The sequence below is a fragment of the Falco rusticolus genome, chromosome 2 (genome assembly GCF_015220075.1).
Source record: "Falco rusticolus isolate bFalRus1 chromosome 2, bFalRus1.pri, whole genome shotgun sequence".
In the NCBI taxonomy this organism is placed as follows: Eukaryota; Metazoa; Chordata; class Aves; order Falconiformes; family Falconidae; genus Falco; species Falco rusticolus.
This window is the reverse complement of record NC_051188.1, coordinates 56,472,863-56,491,005: the sequence shown is the minus strand read 5'-3', so window position 1 is coordinate 56,491,005 and position 18,143 is coordinate 56,472,863. Positions and strand designations below refer to the sequence as shown.

At 43.9% G+C, this 18,143-nt stretch overlaps 1 protein-coding gene across 1 annotated transcript in view; it reads right to left on the bottom strand.

Moving 5' to 3' along the window:
• RAP2A (RAP2A, member of RAS oncogene family) overlaps positions 1-14,242 on the bottom strand; it is a 32,483-nt gene extending 18,241 nt beyond the window's left edge. Inside the window, exon 1 of the mRNA XM_037377273.1 lies at positions 13,902-14,242. Coding sequence (XP_037233170.1) covers positions 13,902-14,215 — 314 coding nt within the window. The 5' untranslated portion in view covers positions 14,216-14,242. The remainder of the gene's footprint in view (positions 1-13,901) is intronic.
• Between the last annotated feature and the right edge of the window lie 3,901 nt (positions 14,243-18,143).

The following is an 18,143-nucleotide window of genomic DNA, read 5'->3' as shown; positions in this document are numbered from 1 at the left end:
ACATTTGAGAAAGTTGGATTTCTTTTAAGAAAGAGCCTATATTTAAAAGGTACCACACACCCTAGTGTCCATTACACTTTCTTCATTGACTCACTAATTGGTAACTAGAATTTCCTGAAAATTGTCCACTAATTATTTTTCCACATTAAATTGTCCTATGCAGAAAGGCCATTCAAATTAATAAGAGAGTGTGTGGGGGTGGGAAGCCCAGACTGTTCCCAGTCCTTTTAATCTAACCACATTTCTTGCTGACAGACAGAAAGTCTTTCAAAAGGAAGGCGTTTTGATCATCTCTGGGAGAAGAATGTAGACTTCAATTACCAGTCCAATTATCCCAGCTAGAAAAGCAATACAATTGCTTAATTTTAGAGTAATAAGGGAGCACCTTCTCAGCTTTCATCCAACATGGAGCATTTCATTGTCCCTCTCTGGCAGATGAGGCTACCATGACGGCAGTCACTATTTCTGACTAAAAACCATCTGGAGGAGAATTCAACATACGCTAACTTCAGTGATTTCACACCTTCAGGTTATTTGTTTTCTTTCTGGAATACACTCATCTCACCTTAAAAAAAGGATGCTTTTTTGTATATTTTAGTCAAATACAGTTTATGAGGGTTAGAACAAGATAGAGAAATTAAAAAAAAAAAAAAAAGAAAAGAAAGCAATAGCCTGCAATAAACAGCAAATCACATTGAATGACCAGGTTCTTGAGAATTCATGGAAAGAATACAGGGTAAACTTTACCCCGCACACACCAAAATCCTGTTTTCTTTCCTATGTTGAGTCTACAAAGTAGCAATTCTTCCCAGAGGTGAAAACTTTGAAACTCACAGGGTTTTTTCCTCAGTGTGTCCATTTCAAGCCTAGAGATACACCAGGGATAAACCCTGCAGTACATGGTATGCCTCTCACTCTCCTTCCCTCTTTCCTTATGTTTCACATCAATCTGGACCTTTTAAGTTCAAATATCCTGATCTTAGCTTTCCATATATTTTCTTTCCTTTTCAGAACACAGTTACATTGTAAATGTTGGTAGGTCAAAACTGAATTATGTGGATTTAATCAAAGAGTTACAAAAGTAGTAAGAGGAAATAGTCAGGAAACACCACCTTTCCATCATCAGATTAGACTACCATGATTCTCATCTTGAGCTTCTTATGATACCGTTTTTAGACAGATAATGGTGTTTTCAACATGTCCACTACAGTTCAGTAGCATTCGTACTGTCTGCAACTGCCAGTCATTTCCTTCCCCCGAGACAGGGCCCTGCTTTTAGTTAAATGTTCACATCATGTGTCCTGTCTCTAAACCATTACTGCCTCTTGGAAATCACAAATGTAACCAACAGAGTAAATGAAAAAGATGAGAAGAAAAGATGGTCTACCAGGAGGCTGTCCAAGGACTGCATTTGCTCACCAAGGTTCCTGAAAACCACCCTTGCACAGATGTGGATCAAGTCCAGCAACCCTCCAATTGCATGGTCAGTGCAGAATCTGAGAAACAAGGCCTGGTGGCAGAAGGATTATTTCCATAATCGAGCCATCCTTTTAAGTAAAAAAACTAGTACTTGAAACAGTAATAGGAAAAGCATTCCTTGCCAGCAGTTGCCGACAGACTCATCTGACGGGTAACAAGCATCTGACATTGCTTGCTATGACACCTGGTTACAGAGAGTGCTAGAAATGAAAGGGTTACAAGAAGTTTGACTAAAAACTGCTCGATGGTAAACAGGCTCAGCAGAAATCTGCAACAGCTACATAGTAAGACAGTGATACTCCAGTAAGTAACAGAGGTTACACAATCCCAGAAAGAACAACTATAATGTATATATTCCTGACTAGAGGCAAGACCATTGGATACCCATTCAGTCCAGGCAGAATTATCACCTGATCCATAATGTTATCGTTAAAGGCAGCAGAGGATTCTTAAGCCTAATCCCATCAAAACACAGCCACTCATTCACCACATAAACGGGTAGCCTAGCTTCTCCACAATTTGAATCGAACTTGGGAGTATTTGGATTAAGTGAAATTCCAGAACATGCCATCATGCCTAAATTTCCTGGATCATCATCAAGGATCAAGGAGCAGAAGGCTCAGATTTGCTCATGTGGCCAACCTATAACAAGTACTGGAGAAGCAGATGATAAGATTAAAAGCTGTGGATGCTCAGTGAGCTATGTTCTTAAGTGAGGCTGCAGACATCCAAACTAGGGAAAACACAGAAGAGATGCCTTTGAAGACTGATTAATCAAGCTCCTCATGTTTGAGATTTAACACTAGAACTCTAAGGACTTTTGGCAGGCTATCTTGCTATCATCTGTTTCTCCAATTTCTTCCCAGGAAAGAGTCTATCATCCCTCAGACAACTGTTTGTATGAGGATAGCCACCTAAGCAGATTCTACTCCAAATATAGTGCTATAATCAGCAATATAACCTGTGCATAGAACTTTTAAGAGAAGGAAGACATCTGAAGTACAAGAATTGTCAAGCCTATGATGTGGATATGATCATCAAGCCTGTGGTCTACTCAGTATTCTGTGCTAACAAGATCATACAAAGGCATTCAGAAATTCACTGCTCAAAACATAAGGAACGGAACTGATGTAAGAAAGCAGGAAGTAAAGAAAGGAAAACATTCTGATGGCAAGTATTTCTAGGCCCAAATACAAAACCAAGGTAGGCAAATGTACCGGGACTCCAGAAGAATTTAGGGAGCCATGTCCAAGAGGCTGCTCCACAAATTTTCTGCCTACCCACTTAATTTCTTGGCAGACGGCATCCATCTAAAGATTTTGTTAAAACAAGGTGGCCGTCTGAAGGCCTACAGCTGTGCAAGCCCAGCTGAGCCATGTACTGGAACCACAACAGGGTCACACACCCAAGCTCCCTTGGGATTTATAGAGGCATGCAAGCAGCCAAGTCCCTCGGGAGGCCTAATTCACTAAACACTCCTCTGTGAATCTAGCAACACACCAATAGTAAGATACTCAACAAAACCCACAGCAGATACCACTTCCACAGAAATCCATGGGAATAAAAGCAAGTAGCTGCAACCCTGTTTCTCACATGTAAGGCAGCAGTACATACAGCAACCACAGCACCGATCACAGAGGCAAAAGACGTGCACCGTACCCCTTTCTTCAGTCGTAGAGTTTCACATTTGTTTTTCCCAGACGACTGCTCTAAGCACTAAGCTACAAGTGAGGTTGAGAAAATACTCTTCAGTTTTTCTGCTGAAGATGAGCCCCTATGAAGGCAAATTCAAAAATCCTGAGGGAACAACAACAAGAAAACATCAGGTGCCCAAGCTGAAGAAAGATACTAGGGACTGAAACCCAGGGATTTCTCAGGACTACTTATTCACTTTAGATTAAGAAGTCGCTGCCAAAATGGAAAATCAATATCCCATACAGAGAATGGTCACTAGAAGACTCCCCTAGTCCAGGTGAATACAGCATTCCAGGAAAGGTCAGCTATTGCTCCATGATGACATAACTGCTTCCATTTTTCTCCCATTCTTTTAGAATTTAAGTGTTTTGATCAGCGACAGGGCCTGCCTTTCAAGAGGAGAGATTGTACATAACAAGGAGATAGTTCAAACGCTTTGCTGCAACAGGACCAGCCACCCCAGAGCAAAGCATATTCCTAAAGAACTGACACAGAAGAGAAACACTAAGCTATGTTGCAAGACCCATTTTTTTCTCAATGAAATGCAAGAAAAGTGAAGGCTGACACTGGGGCATGCAGGGGTGAAATTCCACACATCTCCTCCGGTGCATTGCAAGTTCAGAAGCTCACCGCCAGGTGACTGCCTGCTTTAGACAGCATCCTGCATGCTTGGCAGAAAAACAAAACCAGCCTCTCCTACCCCCAAAACCCCCACTGTATACCAAGGAGGTTCTCTCTTAAAGAATCCATGCAGATCAAACAGATTTAAGTGGTTCTATGCTGACACTCCCCACCACTCTCCTCCCCAGATCTGACACCACACCCAAGTGGACGAAAGCAATGGGAGAATTCGTTCCAAATTACTGCTTGGATTTTGATTGTGGACCGCAACGTTAACCCAGCAGAAGGTGACTCATGCTTCTTTCTTCCAGGCATTGTAGGGAGTAACCTGCATGTCAGCTACCAAGAATCTAACTGCTCCTGAGACTAGCAGAGCAGATGCCTTCTTTAAGCAGCAAGATAGAGAGCCTGGATTTGATCGGAGACTGAGAAGCACTCAGGCCAGTTAAGATTTTTTTAAAGTTTATTTTTTTGGGGGTGGGGGTGAAAGGCATCTGATAAAATGCTCTAGAAGGAACAGTTCAAGGTGACCAACTTCTGCTCTCCAAATTCTTTTGAAAATAATTGAATTTCTAAAGTTAAAAGACTCCACAACCTAAACCACAAACACAAAACGCACCACCAGTTGACTGGTTTTCAGCAGAATTACTACAGCAGAAGAGGGGCAAATTTTGAACCTGGAGGTTGAAGACTACTACTAGGAAAGCCCTTTACAATGTCAAGTCCTTTTGGCAGTAGAAAGCGATCCACAAGCTGAAAAACCTTCTTAAGAACAGTATACAAATAAGGACAGCTGTCATGTAGTTCAAAAAAACCCACACATGTCCAGGATTCTGCATCACGACCAAATGCAATTAAAAAATACAGAGGTGGGTAGAAAACCAAAACCACTATTTTTTTTCCACGCTTGTTCATAACTTTTGGGGGAAATTGTATAACCCCCAGATATTTCATATCCATTGTTCTGTTCTGACAAAACCTATCTTCTAAAATTTAAAAAAGAAATTGAAAACATGGAAAGAAAGTTTCAAAAGAAAAATAAATTCTAGAGGAAAGAATTTATGCATTTCTAGATAGGTCTTATAAAGTTCATGGCTTTTTCAGAAGAAAAAAGCATTCCAATTATTTGCACATTTAGGAAACATTTCAAGTAAGATTTTGTATAGCAGTTAAAAAAGACGTTACAGCAGCGTGGGAAACTACAACCAGATCTAATCAGATGAAGTAGGTTGATCAGTCCTGGCTTATCCTCTACACTGTAAAATATATTAGGAGTAAGAGGGCAAACAGTACAAACATTCTCCTACCAAACCTTGCTCATCACAGCAAGCACACATATAGCCCAGAGCCTATTTCCTGAAAGCATCTTTTCTTGCAATTAATCAAAAATCCAGGACCAAAGCTCTTCTTCACAACATTCAGAGTACTTAAGTTCAGCACCCTCATCCAATTCATTTCCAGTTCAAATTAAACTGTAGTTGAGTGGATACTTACATGGAAATCTCAAACACTATTAATCTTTTAGTTAAGGTGACTACCTGCTAAACAAAACAATAATGGGAAGTCACCAAACCATTCTATAAAGTAAGAGTTGTATTTTATTTTACCCCAAACCAGTATTATAAGCTCTTATATTCTAGTATCTTTAAATGCTTTAATGTCTGCCTCATTATCCTAACTTTTTACAGAACAACAATATTTTAAAAGTCATTAAAGCTCTATCTACATGACACAAGTGATATTTCAAAAATAGCTAATCAACTCTAAAAACACTTACTCTTCTTTTTTTTTTTGTCCTTTACCTGATCTTTCACCTAGTCTAGGCCTAATCAAGGCAAGAATTAAAATTCTGTCACCATTGCATTTTTAAAGCGTACAGCACCAACTAATTGAGCTAGCCCCATGACATTAATGTTGGGAAAGGATAACATGCTCATATCACACCTTTAATTCTCTTGTCTAGACTAGGATTTAAGACAACACAGCTGCTAAAATGCAACCCATGGACAAAGAAAGCATTCAAGTTGCATTGTAAACTGTATCTAGACTATACTGTTTGCCTTAGTGCAGCAAAAATGGAATAGTAGTGCTGTATTGGAAACCTCTGGAAAAACAAAACAAAAAAACGACCAAAGAAACACCCCAACAGACCAGCAGGAAGCTAATGAATAAGAGAACATGAAGAAGCAGATAGCTATAGTTCTTGTTACCTTAACAATCACATAAATCTTTGTACAAGTCACTACGTGCCAGGATAATTTAGCACTGCAGTCCCAATTGCTTCCCTATTCTCTCTCAAAACGTTATCATCGCACACCACCTACACAATTTACAAGGAGGAAAAAAAAAAAAAAGAAAAGAGGGCGGATATTGGAACAACATTTGCAATATTTCTGAAATGAAATAACCAGTAAACCCCAGGTTTGTTCTTAGGTGCAAAAATAAATAATCTGACACTAAATTATTAAGGGAAAAACTGGGAAAGGAATGGATTTAACAATTTTTGGGAGAGCCATCCACTCAGATGTTTCAAATTTTCACCCCAAAAACTTCCAATCGCCAAAGAAAGTCTATTTCTGAAATTTCAGTCCAAATAGCATGCCTGCTAACATAAGAATTTTAACTAAACATACTGTTACCCAGATTGTTTTACATATGACCAAACAACAAAATTTGTTTCTATCTACATACTATCCAACGGAAGAGTAGAGAATTGTGGTTATTTTGAAAGAAAAGATGAAAGTTACTGTCAACTGTGTTGGCTATAAAAAACAGTATTTAAAGAATTATTGTCCTCTAGGCAAAACAGAAATTCAAAGGCAAAACAGAAATTCTAATGAGCAGTGATTTTTTTTTAATAAAGTTTTCCAAATATTCATTGCAAAAAAATCTGTGTCAAAACAGCTTAATGAAGAGCAAGATAGAAAACATTCAATCCCAAGCGTTAATGCTATATTATTGTACTGAACTACGAAAGCCATTGAAGTCACTGGTATATTTGTTCTTTAACACATTAAATGGCATTTTTAAAAACACAGACACAATCAAGCAACACTGCACAACTGAAAACAAATTTAAAAGTATTGCTACATACTGTTCTACTATTTGATAACTGTCACTATCCAAATTTATTCACACACCTCTATGATAACGTGAACTACAGTAGCAATTAAGATCCAAAAAGAAAAATGATGCTAAGCGATACAGGCATCATAAAAAATATACGCTATACTCTAAACTAGCACAATCTAAACACACATGCAAAAGGAGCTTGCCTACCTGGCTTTTTCAATACAAGCCCAAAGGACACCTAAAAAGGAGGAGAGGATAAAAAGATCTATTTTCAGTGCCCACATATGGAAACTATCATGTCACTTTACCTTACAAAGACAAATAAATACATCTTCAAAAATAATACCTACACAATTAGTTGGGGGGGGGGGGGGGGGGGGGGGGAAGGAGGAGGAACAAAAAAGAAAACCCCAATACATTTAAGACTCTGGTTATATACATTTTCTCAAATTTTCATGGTTTCAACCAAAAGTAACTCAAAGCAGCACGAGTATTTCAGATTATCAAGAAAGCGGAGGGTAGAGGGGAATGAAGAGAACTCTGCAAGTATGGAATTTAATTCAAAAGCTTCTACAGGAAAACATTCAAGGTAATATGTTCCAAAGATGCATGAGCAACTTGAAATAGCCAAGTTCAAGACTACGCCAGGCAACGTTTAAATAATCTTCTATAGCTTAAAATTGCACACTGACAGAGACACTTTTCAGAGGATTGTCTATTTATGACTACCCAGTCAAATCAAGAAACCTACATTTTTGGTCTGATAGAATTAGTTCATTAATTTTTGAATTAAAACAAAGGCAGATTCACAAAAAAAATTACATAAACTCTACAGAACCAGAAAGAAGTATTGCAAAGTTATTTTTAAAAAATCAGAGCACAAAAAGAAACTAAAGATTTTAGTTTTAAACTCTGATTTTATAGTAATGTCCTATATTCTACAAACCTGTACTCTACAGAGTCAATTAGCCTCTGTTTAGTTACACTTTCTAGGGGACAGTCTATGTATCAGTTCCCCAATAAGACACAAGAGATGGCCATATAGCTGAAGGTTCTGATGTTATATACTGGGTCAATTAGATACAACTGACTACTTGTGCCTTCCACATCTTTGTATCTCTACAGATGCTTAAAATATTTGCCATTCCTTCTTGTGAATTGATAAGGTTCTCCTATGAGAAACAGCTATCCATAGGTGTCCCTTAAAGGAAAATAACAAACAAAAAAAAAAGGCAACAAAAACCCCACCAACCAACCAACCAACAAAAATAAGAGTCTGGTATAGCTCTTCTACTGTATTGAAATATTTTAACACAATGGCTGATGTCTGCACCATTTCAGAATTTCATCCAGGTGCCTACATTTTCTCAGAAAAATGTAGAAGTATTTGACAGGATTTAAAATCTATTAATCTGTTATTCCAATAAAGTGCTAAATTTCATCTGATGAGTGCACAGGAGCAGCTGGCAGCTTGGCCAGACATTCTATAGAGAATGCGGGCCACGCTTATTACCTGCGCTGCCTTCTTCATGTAAAGATGAGTACTCTAATCAATCCACTGCATTGAGATTAGTGCAAGAAAAGGAACTCTTTCTAAAAAAAAAAAGACTTCAGAATTTCAGTCTGTTCTTATTTCTACCATCTCTACACAGCTAGCATCTGTGAAAAGCCCCTAGACATTTGTCAAGCTTTTACATACAGTACTTCAGAAGGAATAGGGTTTTCCAAGTTTTACTTCTAACGAACAATTAGGTATTTCTTCCTGGAAGGTTGGAGCCACCTTTGTGGTTGAATGTGTTTATGTGGTTGCAGCAGTGTTTATGAAGAATTCTCTAAATAGTTGTCAAAAGATGAAAAGTATTTTCTCAAAGATGACAAACACTTGGAATTTCAGAAAATTGGTAAATTCAACCTTGCTTTAAAAAAGCATACTTAGTTTTCATAGTACCTGGAAAGCAACATTTTCAAACTAGACATCTGAGCAATTTGTAATTTCAAGTATTGTTTTCCAGACTTAACCACCATTAAGTCACTAAATACAGTTATCATTGACTCACGATGCTGAGTTCACAATAAGTTTCAATAACTACATCTCTTGTATGTTTTAAATTGCCACACAGAGTCCCTGGACTGGGGGCAGTCTTTCATCCTGATGACAAACACCACCACAAAGAACATTCTTAACTCTGAGACATAGTTCTGTGATATTTCATAACAATATACCTGCATCATTTAGTCTGCATTTTCAGCCAATCTAAGTTTTCTGGTCTTTGCCTTCTAGAGAAAAAGCAACAGATTAATGAAAAGGGTTTTTTTCACTACTTGAAATAAAATGGTATTTTGAAAAATGCTTTTAAGTAGAATCTGTTAAGACTCTCCAAAATATGAACACAACAGTTCTATCTTTAAAGCACTGGTCAGACATCTAGAGAAACCATTGCAAGTGAAGAACTCTAAATTAGCTTCCTTTTTTATTTCTGTGCTTTAGTTTTCTGCTTGAATAGAAATAATAATACCTCTCTGTTTCATGGGAATCTGTAGGACAGATTGAGAAATTACACTATCAAAGGCTACATAAACACCTAGAATACATACCCAACGAGGTTTAAATACACCTTCATGGGATAAAAAGATTGGCAGAGTCATATCCAAAACTAAAATGCAGTATATAGTAAATACCAGCACACACTCTTCAGAGAGCTTTCTAATCATACAAGAGACAAACATGAATGCATTAGAAGTTATCTTCTTTTTTTTGACGCACAAAAAAAATTATACTGCTTAATCTGCATATTCACAACTTATTTCTAAACCTTGATATCTAATTGGTGTGTACCACTTCCACTGTTTAATTTGACAGCTTCTGTTCTTTCTCTGCAGACCTTTGCTGGCATAGGCCCACTCATCCATTTTAGCTTTGCTCTCACAAATAAAAGGTTTCTCCAGAAAACAGCTCATTCTGAAACTACAGTGAGTTCTGTCTGCAACATAAACAACAGACAGTTCTTTGCTGCCAAGCCTGCAAATCCATTTCGGAGGGAAAGAAGGTCCAAGAGTTGCAGCACCTACAAATGCACAGGTAACATACTTTAATACCTCACAGGGAGGCAGTAAAGCAACAGTTGATTCCTTCTATCCTTTTACACAGAAAGTAAGAAATACTCTTCAAAGCTACTACATAAAAAAATCATACTTATGCATGATCCATCTTCCCAACAGTTCAAACCCTCAGCATTTACAAGAATCAGAAGAAACAAGGCTTAATGGACATATTTGGCACATATTTGGGATCCAGACACTGGTACTAGGTACCCAAGATGCTAAGATTATAGAGTTGGAACAATACATTTCAGACAAGCAGTCAATTGTACAGGGAATAGGATCTCCCAAACCATTTACTTAGCTGTCATCATCCATGATAACAGCTTCAAACAAGCTGGGAGGCACTCTTAAGTTCCTAAACCTAGAGATCAACCCTATACCTTTGGCCTCGCTCTGTACAACCCACCACCCTATGTTAGGGCACGACCCCTCTGTCCCTCCTACCTTCCGATTGCACTCCTTATCCAGCAAAACAAGGCATCAACAGCATCACTCGCCTAGGGCACATTCCCTTGTATCAGTTTTCTGCCCCCCATGCACCGATACTAAAGCACAAGTTCCAGCAGCAGGGCTAGTTGCCGGCACTGCAAGGACAGCTGACTGCAGAAGCAATTGCTTTGTATAACACAAGCTGTAGCCAAGCCACTCCTTGGGTAAAAACTATTGTAAGACACAGCACCCAGAGAGGGAAAAATGGCAGCTGTAATTTGGTACCACCACTATCCTTCATTCAAATCCAGCAGCATTCTGTGCAGCGGGAAACTGCAGCCAAGAGTACAGGCAGCACTTCTGAAACCTCTTTCTCCTCATCCTGTGTCTGGGCAAAGCTGCTGGGGATACACCCATCAACTCAGAACTGACAGGGCTCTCTTACTGAAGGTAAAAGCACCTTGACTCATTCTTAGGAAGACCCAGACAAAAATGTTTTATTTACTTTGAAAAAGATAATTATGATTTACACTTAAACAAATTCCCAGGAAAGACCTTTAATTACCTGTTTAAAAGCTACAGAGGCATCCTCCACTCTCGATAAAACTGTGCGCAATGACTGAAAGGGATGCAAGACTCCCACACTACAAAAGAAAGCTTGACTTTATCATTTTTAGATTAGGAGACTTCTCTGCAAACCGGGAGACCTGGATTTCAGTCCTGTTTCTAAGTCTATTTGTGCATTCTTTAATATTAAACAGCCATTTAATGAGAACAGAAACTATACTGGCAAGAGTGATCTCAACCTCTTCTAACCACTAAGCTTCAGAGTTAAGTAAAGGTCCACTTGTTCCCTCTCTTTCATTCACGAACACATCATTCATTCCTATAAAATAACTTCATCAGGTGGAGTGAAGGACTCCCTTAGCTTAGTTTGGCCTGGTATGTGGCGGTTAAGAGACCAGGGAAGCAGAAGTCTCAAATGTGCTTCTCAACCTGAAGAAGGAATTTCACCTGGCTTTTCTACTTCTGGGGAGAGCAATTAAAATTACTCTCCAATTATGTAGTAACAGAGGGATTCTTTCATCCAAAAAAAGGCAAGGACAACATGTAAAATGCAGAGATACCTACCAGTTAGAGACCTGGCCTGTTGGTTTTCAGGTACAATGGAAATTTCAGAGATTTTTAGATCATAGTTTTGTATCAATATAAGCATACAGTTGCCATTTTCAGGTACATCTCACCCAAAATCCCTAAGTACACAGGACTGTGATCATTTGTCTCTCAACATGAATTAAATGTATTTGTGCAACTGTAAATTATAAATTTAGAAGTCCTTGTACAGATACATATTACCTCTGTAAATATGCACTCTTCCAGTTTGACTGGTAAAAAGGATGCAAGCTTAAGTCAAAAGCACATTAGGTCCCACACTGCCTGCAAACTTAAGTTCTAAAACATTAACACCGCCACCCACAAATACCAGAGGGGGTAAGTTGACAAGGAAAGATCTGCTGCACTTGCTGAAACTACATTTTTAATACTTCATGTCAACAGCACATCCCTTTTAACAACTCAAAATTTTCAGGATTTCGGCTGCTTTTAGATTACTTCGCGTAAGTGAAATTTAGGATTAAAACATTGCTCATGTCTCTCTCACCAAATACCTAACCAAAAGCTGAAGTCTTGCAGTAAAAGAGATGATAGAAGAAACAGAAGAGCAGCATTTAGACCCACTCTCAGCAGTGCCGAGTCAACGTAACCATGGGAGTACAAGTTGCTTTCTATTCTGCTTCACCTACCTACAGCTTGCCAGCTGGGGTCTCAATACAGATGCTCCACTGCAAGGCACAATGCATGCTGCAAAAGCCACAGCTAGGCAGTCAGCGACTACATTAATTTATATTAGTGATTAAATACAGGAAAACCAAAAGCATTTATTAATGAATAAAGTCTACTCTAACAACTTAAAAGAAAAAAAAATGTTCTGCTATAAGGTATGTGTGAGTGAGAAGGATCACGAGGATATAGAAAACGCATTCCCTGTAATAAATGCAAAATAACTTCATTACATTAGTCTTTAGAAATCGTCAGTGAAAAAGTTAGGACATACATTAAGAAATGCCTACTATGAGAAGGTTGCAAGTCTCCAAAAATATCAGGGCTTTGTCTCCTCCCTCCCCTTTCCCCTACTCATCCTCCTCCCCAGTTTCAACACACATCTTCCCCAGGCCCTGGTCTGGAATGGTAGTTTCTGCAAACAGCCCATACCCGACCATGCGATTAGCCATTATCACCCATTATCACCTCTTATGCTCCACTCCACATTATGATGCAAACCCAACAGCTGTGGTCCAACTAAGTTATTTACAAGGGTTTCCCTTTCAGATGTCCAAGTCAAAGCTACAACCAGTTCTGCGACATAATTACCACCTCTCTCTCTCCACAGGCAATAACAGATCTCTGTCTGCGACGATCTGGCCAGCGGCATTTTCTCATCCACACTATCGAACCATACGGTTGCTATGATTTCAGATGGTGCATCTTACCCTTATTTTTGCGTGACTGGCTGCATTTCAGCTGCTGACATCTAACTGATTGACGCATTATCTAAACAACGCAGCGATTATAAAAACAAACTGGCAGTATGCACCGGTGTTTCGCCACTGTGCATTTGCTCCGCGCAGAGTGGCTGGCAATGCGACCGTGGGAAATTTAAGAGAAACACGGGCATACGTAAGGCCTAAGGCTCACAGCCCGCATCTCCTTCCCAAGGAAGGGGCTCGCCTTCTGCACTTTTCAGAGAAGCGGGAAGTTGACGGGAATACCTATGCAGGTATCCCGAAAAGGCAGATCTCCGTCTGCCTCCGAAGACACCCGTGCTGCACGAAAACACCCGGGTGCTGCCCTCGCACATCTGCCACGGCGCGGCCGCTAAGGAAGTGCACGGGGGGGGTGGGGGTCCCGGCCCGGCCCTCGGGGGGGTCCCGGCCCGGCCCCCGGTTACAGCCGGGGCACAGGCTGCCGCCCGCCCGCCTGCTGTATTTCAGGAAGGAGCACCCCCAAACTTACCGCATCGCCAACGCGAACCGGGACGGCGGGGGGGGGGGGGGGGGGGGGGGGGGGCGCGGGCAGGGAGGCAGCGGAAGCCGCCGGAGCCCCCTGCCCCCGCTCGCCGCCCCTGCGGCTGGCAGCCGGCACCCGCCCACGGGGAGCCCGGGGCGGCGGGCGAGGCACCGGCGGGGGCGAGGGGGGCGTCCCGCCGGCCCGGGGAGGCGGGAGGGCGGCGGGCGAGGGAAGGAAGCGGCGGGGCAGGCACCTGAGCGGCCAGCGGGCCGGGGCGTGGGCAGCCCCCGGGCCGGAGATCCGGGCACTGCGGGGCGGCCCGGCGCGGGGGAGGAGGGGACGGACGGGAGGGGCGGGCGGCCCGCAGGCCCCGGCGGGCCGGGCCGCAGGTGGGCGTCGGGCGCGGCCGTCGGAGGAGCGGCCGCCGGGCAAGTCACCTCTTGACGCGGATGATCTGGTCGCGCATGGGTCGGATGTCCTGGAAGCTCTGCTGGTTGACCAGGCTGTAGACGAGGATGAAGCCCTGCCCGTTCTTGATGTAGAGGTCCCGCATGGAGGCGAACTGCTCGGTGCCGGCCGTGTCCAGGATCTCCAGAACGGAGGGGGAGGCGTCCACCTCGATCTCCTTGCGGTAGAAGTCCTCGATGGTGGGGTCGTACTTCTCGATGAAGGTACCGGTCACGAACTGCACCGTGAGCGCCGACTTCCCCACCCCGCCCGAGCCCAGCACCACCACCTTGTACTCGCGCATCCTCCCGCCGCCGCCAGCGCGGACCCCCCGCCCGACCCGCACCTGCCGACGGCCCCTCCTCACCCCCCCGCCATGGGCCACCCCGCCCCGGCCGCCGCCGCCCCCGCTCCGCTCGCCCGCCCGGCGGATGCTGCCGGCCGCGGCGGCTGCTGGGCGGTGCTGCCGGCGGCGGGGCCGCGCTCACGGGCTGCGGCGCGGCTGAGGTGGGGCGCCGGCCCCGCCCCCTCCTTCCCCTGTCGCCACGGCAACAGCCAACCGGCCGCGCGCGGAGGGGCGGGGGGCGCTGGGGAGGAAGAAAGAGCGGGGAGGCGGGCGGGCGGTGCCTCGTCACGTGGCGCCTCCCCCGCCTCCCCCGCCAGACGGCGTCGGCCAACCGGCGGGCGCGGCAGCCGCACGTGACGCCGACGGCAGCAGCCACTGGGCGGGCGGCGGCCGCCCGTCCCCGCCCGCCCGTCCCTCGCTCGGCGCTGTCGCCGTGGCGACAGCGGCCCGCCCCCGCCCCGGGCCCGCTCCTCGGGCCGGCTCCGCGGCACGCGCTTCCCGGAGGGCCAACCGGCGGCCGCGCAGCGGTCACGCGCTGAGCGGGACGAGCCAATGGGAGCGGGAGCGGGGGCTGGGGGCGAGCGGGGTTGGGCGGGCGCTCGGCGGCCCCGCGGCCGGAAGTGCCCGTCGGGGGCCGGCGGCGGCGGCGGGGCTCGGTGCCGGGGCAGCGGCGGGGGGCGGGGGCCGCACGCTCGGCCTGGGCCCCGGGAGCGGCCCATGGCCCGGGGGGGTGCAGGGCGGTTGGGTGAGGCGGCTGCGGCGGCCCCTGCGCTGCCCTCTGTCCCGGTAGTTGGGCGGGAGGGGGGACAGGCCTTCCCGAGCCGCCCGAGGGGAAATCACGTGCAGGCTTCCCGGTTCCGCTGCCCGGTGTGCTGGGGAGGGGGCTCTGGCGTGGTAAGTCCTTGCTGTTTTAAACCCGGAAGTTCTCCGGAGGCTGGAGGTGCCTGCGGAGGGCCCGAGGCTGCTCTGTTAATCCCAGCGTAAATGGGATTCGCAGAAGCCAACGCACGGACCCTGTGAGCGTTCCCTTGGAGCGCACTGGCCGTCACCCCGGCCTGTGCTTGCAAGGGATGCCGTGAGGTGATCGGTGCTGATGAGTGCCTCTCCCCTCATCCCCTTCTGATACAGGCAGAGGGCCGGGAAAGATGGTGGTCCAGTTTGAGGAAAAAGGCTCCATCTAAACAGTGATGAAAATGAAGCTGAGATGACATTAACAGTTTCTCATGGGAGCCAGCAGTGCTTTGGAAGGATGCTCACATTTGTATGCTTGTCTTTCTACTAAGAAAAAGGCTCCTCAACCTATTTTTCTTTTTCCCCCTCAAACATTGCTGGTTGGAATGATTTGATAGAGGGAGAAGAGACTTCCATTAGAGAAGGTTCAGCCACAGCCATTTAGTCTGCTGTTCAGGTGCTTTCCAAAAGCTGTCAGAAAAGGAGCTCACTTCTGGGGTTGCATTTCTTACTGTGCTGTTCTTCCCTTGCGCTGTCATGTCTTCATCTTAGGTAAGACCTAAGATGTCAGCCTGATTTCTGGGCAAGTCCAGTTCTGCTTCCCGGTTGACTTGTTCTCGTGTTTGCAAACCAATCTGGGAATTTTTGAATAGCAGATAGATTTCTGGCTTTTTTTGAGCACTTGTCCTCTGTTCTGAGTCTTTTGGTTAAATACTTGCCACGTGCAGTGTTCCAAGCTTTACAGTGTTTTGCTTGGGCATTCTGTTTGGCTTTTCCTTTGTGTGTGTTTGGGGTTTTTTTTGAACTGCAAAACTTCAAAACAAATTTATCTTAGTAGGATGCCCATAACTTTGGGCTGTCTAGAAGAAAAAAGATTATTCGCTGGCCCATGTAGTCAAAAAACACCAAAGCAAAACAGAAACCCCACGCATCTGTGTGGTGTAAATATATTCAGTACCAAAGAAATACATGGAAGTTTTCAGAGGAGTGCCAGGATCCATTTGTAAATGTAAATGCAGAGCCTGGTCAGTTTTGTCAGAAATGAGTAATAATTTCAATGAATAATCTCATTTCTGTTGGTGACTTGAGACCTTCAAGTAATAGAAATGAGCCTACAAGAACATGTCAACACACAAAATGCAAGGCACTGCATGTATGTATTAGTAAGTATTTGTTGTATAAATCCAGGAACTCTCCAGCAGAGTAATGGGAAAATACCTGGGTCTATTAGTCAGCAATGAAAGGAAGCTGCCGATTTAATGCGGCTGTGAAAAAACAAATGTGACTGTGCTGTGCACACAGTCAAGCTTCTGGGTGACTGGTGAGGCATTACTGTGCCCGCTTCTGATAAACCATGTCCAGCAAAGAAAACCTTGTACTGAAATACACCTGGGAGGGTTACTGGAAAAGAACAAAGCTTGCCTACAAAAGTACACTGGGAATATTTGTCTGATTAATCTAGGAAAAGCAAATGCGGAGGAGCGTTATGAGTAACCAATAGGGCAGGGTGGAGTCAAGCTCAAGCAAGAAGGCATTTAAGCTAGTGAACAATATTGGTAGAAGAGTGTGGATCTAAACTGGTTTGAATCTACGTAGAAAACTAAGACCTACGTCAGAGGACTGAAGGTTTTGCCATCCGTTAAGAACAGTGAAAGATGAGCATGTCTAACAGGCTTTAAAATGTACTGCACTTCAGAACAGGAGGATGATGCACAATCATACAAAATACATTAAAATAGATTTAAGTGATCTGTGTTAAAGGTAGAAGATTTGGGCCTCCCTTCTTACTCATCCTGAGACTGTAACAATCTCCTGATGTACGGTACTTCTCGGAAGGAAGCTGTTGACTGCTGGCTCATGTTGAGGGTGATCATTAGGGTGAGAAGGCAAGGGTTAAGAAAGAGGTTACAGGAATGCTCCCACTGTGAAGATTTACACCAGGCATTTGGTCTCATACATTACTGAGTTTGATGGACAGCAAAGTGGGGTTTTTTCGCTTAATAATGATGGTGGAGCGATGTGTGCAGGGACTAAAGAAACATGAACAAACCCAAAATATAGAGGGACAGTGTATATATAGCATGGAGGATGGAAAAGAAAAAGAGGCAGGATGGTCAGCTGAAGAGGGTGCTGGATGCCTTGAATGGACTCTTCCCAGGGATCTTAGCCACTTCACTTGTGAGGCTGAACACCTTGCCATGGCCCTGTTTTTCTAGCCTTCACCCTTGGCTGATTTTGATTCATCTGGGGACAACAACAACTTTGAAAATTGAGCTAATAAGGGCTGGAGGCTCAGCCCTGAAAACAAAGACAATAACAGTTACATGGCATTATTTGTAATGAGGTGGAGAACATGGGGCCATTTAGGTATGGCCAGTCTTTTTTATGCACGTTGCTTATGTTTTGGCTGTTCTTTACCAAAGAGAGAGTGTGTGTGGGAAATAAGTAAATTTCGGGGGAAGAGAAACTTCCTGCCCCAAAAGATTGAACTGGACAAGGCTTGCCAGGCAAATACTTGGCCCGCAGTGTGCTTTCCCAGTGTGACTTCCTTTGCAGCTTCTTACAGGAGACTCAGGAGGCATCTGGTCCCTCTGCGCTGCACAGCTGGGGTTTTGCTGGCTTTGTAGGATTTAGAAACTTCAGTTTTATTGCTCGCTTCTCAAGTCTTTTATGTCTTCTATCGAACTATCTTATTTCAAACTAAAGCAGCCTGCGGCTAACCGTGCTGTTTTATGGTAGGCTGGAGTTTCTCAATAAATATTGAATTTTTATCTTATACAGAAACCAACATACCGTTTCATAAGGGGTTTTTGCTAGCTGTTGTAGCCTCTGACTACATGTTAGGGTATGTGTACGAAAGAGGAACAAAGCCTCTAACATCTATTTTCATTCCAAAGCCAGGGTTTTCTAATTCTTCACTAGTAATGGTATCAGT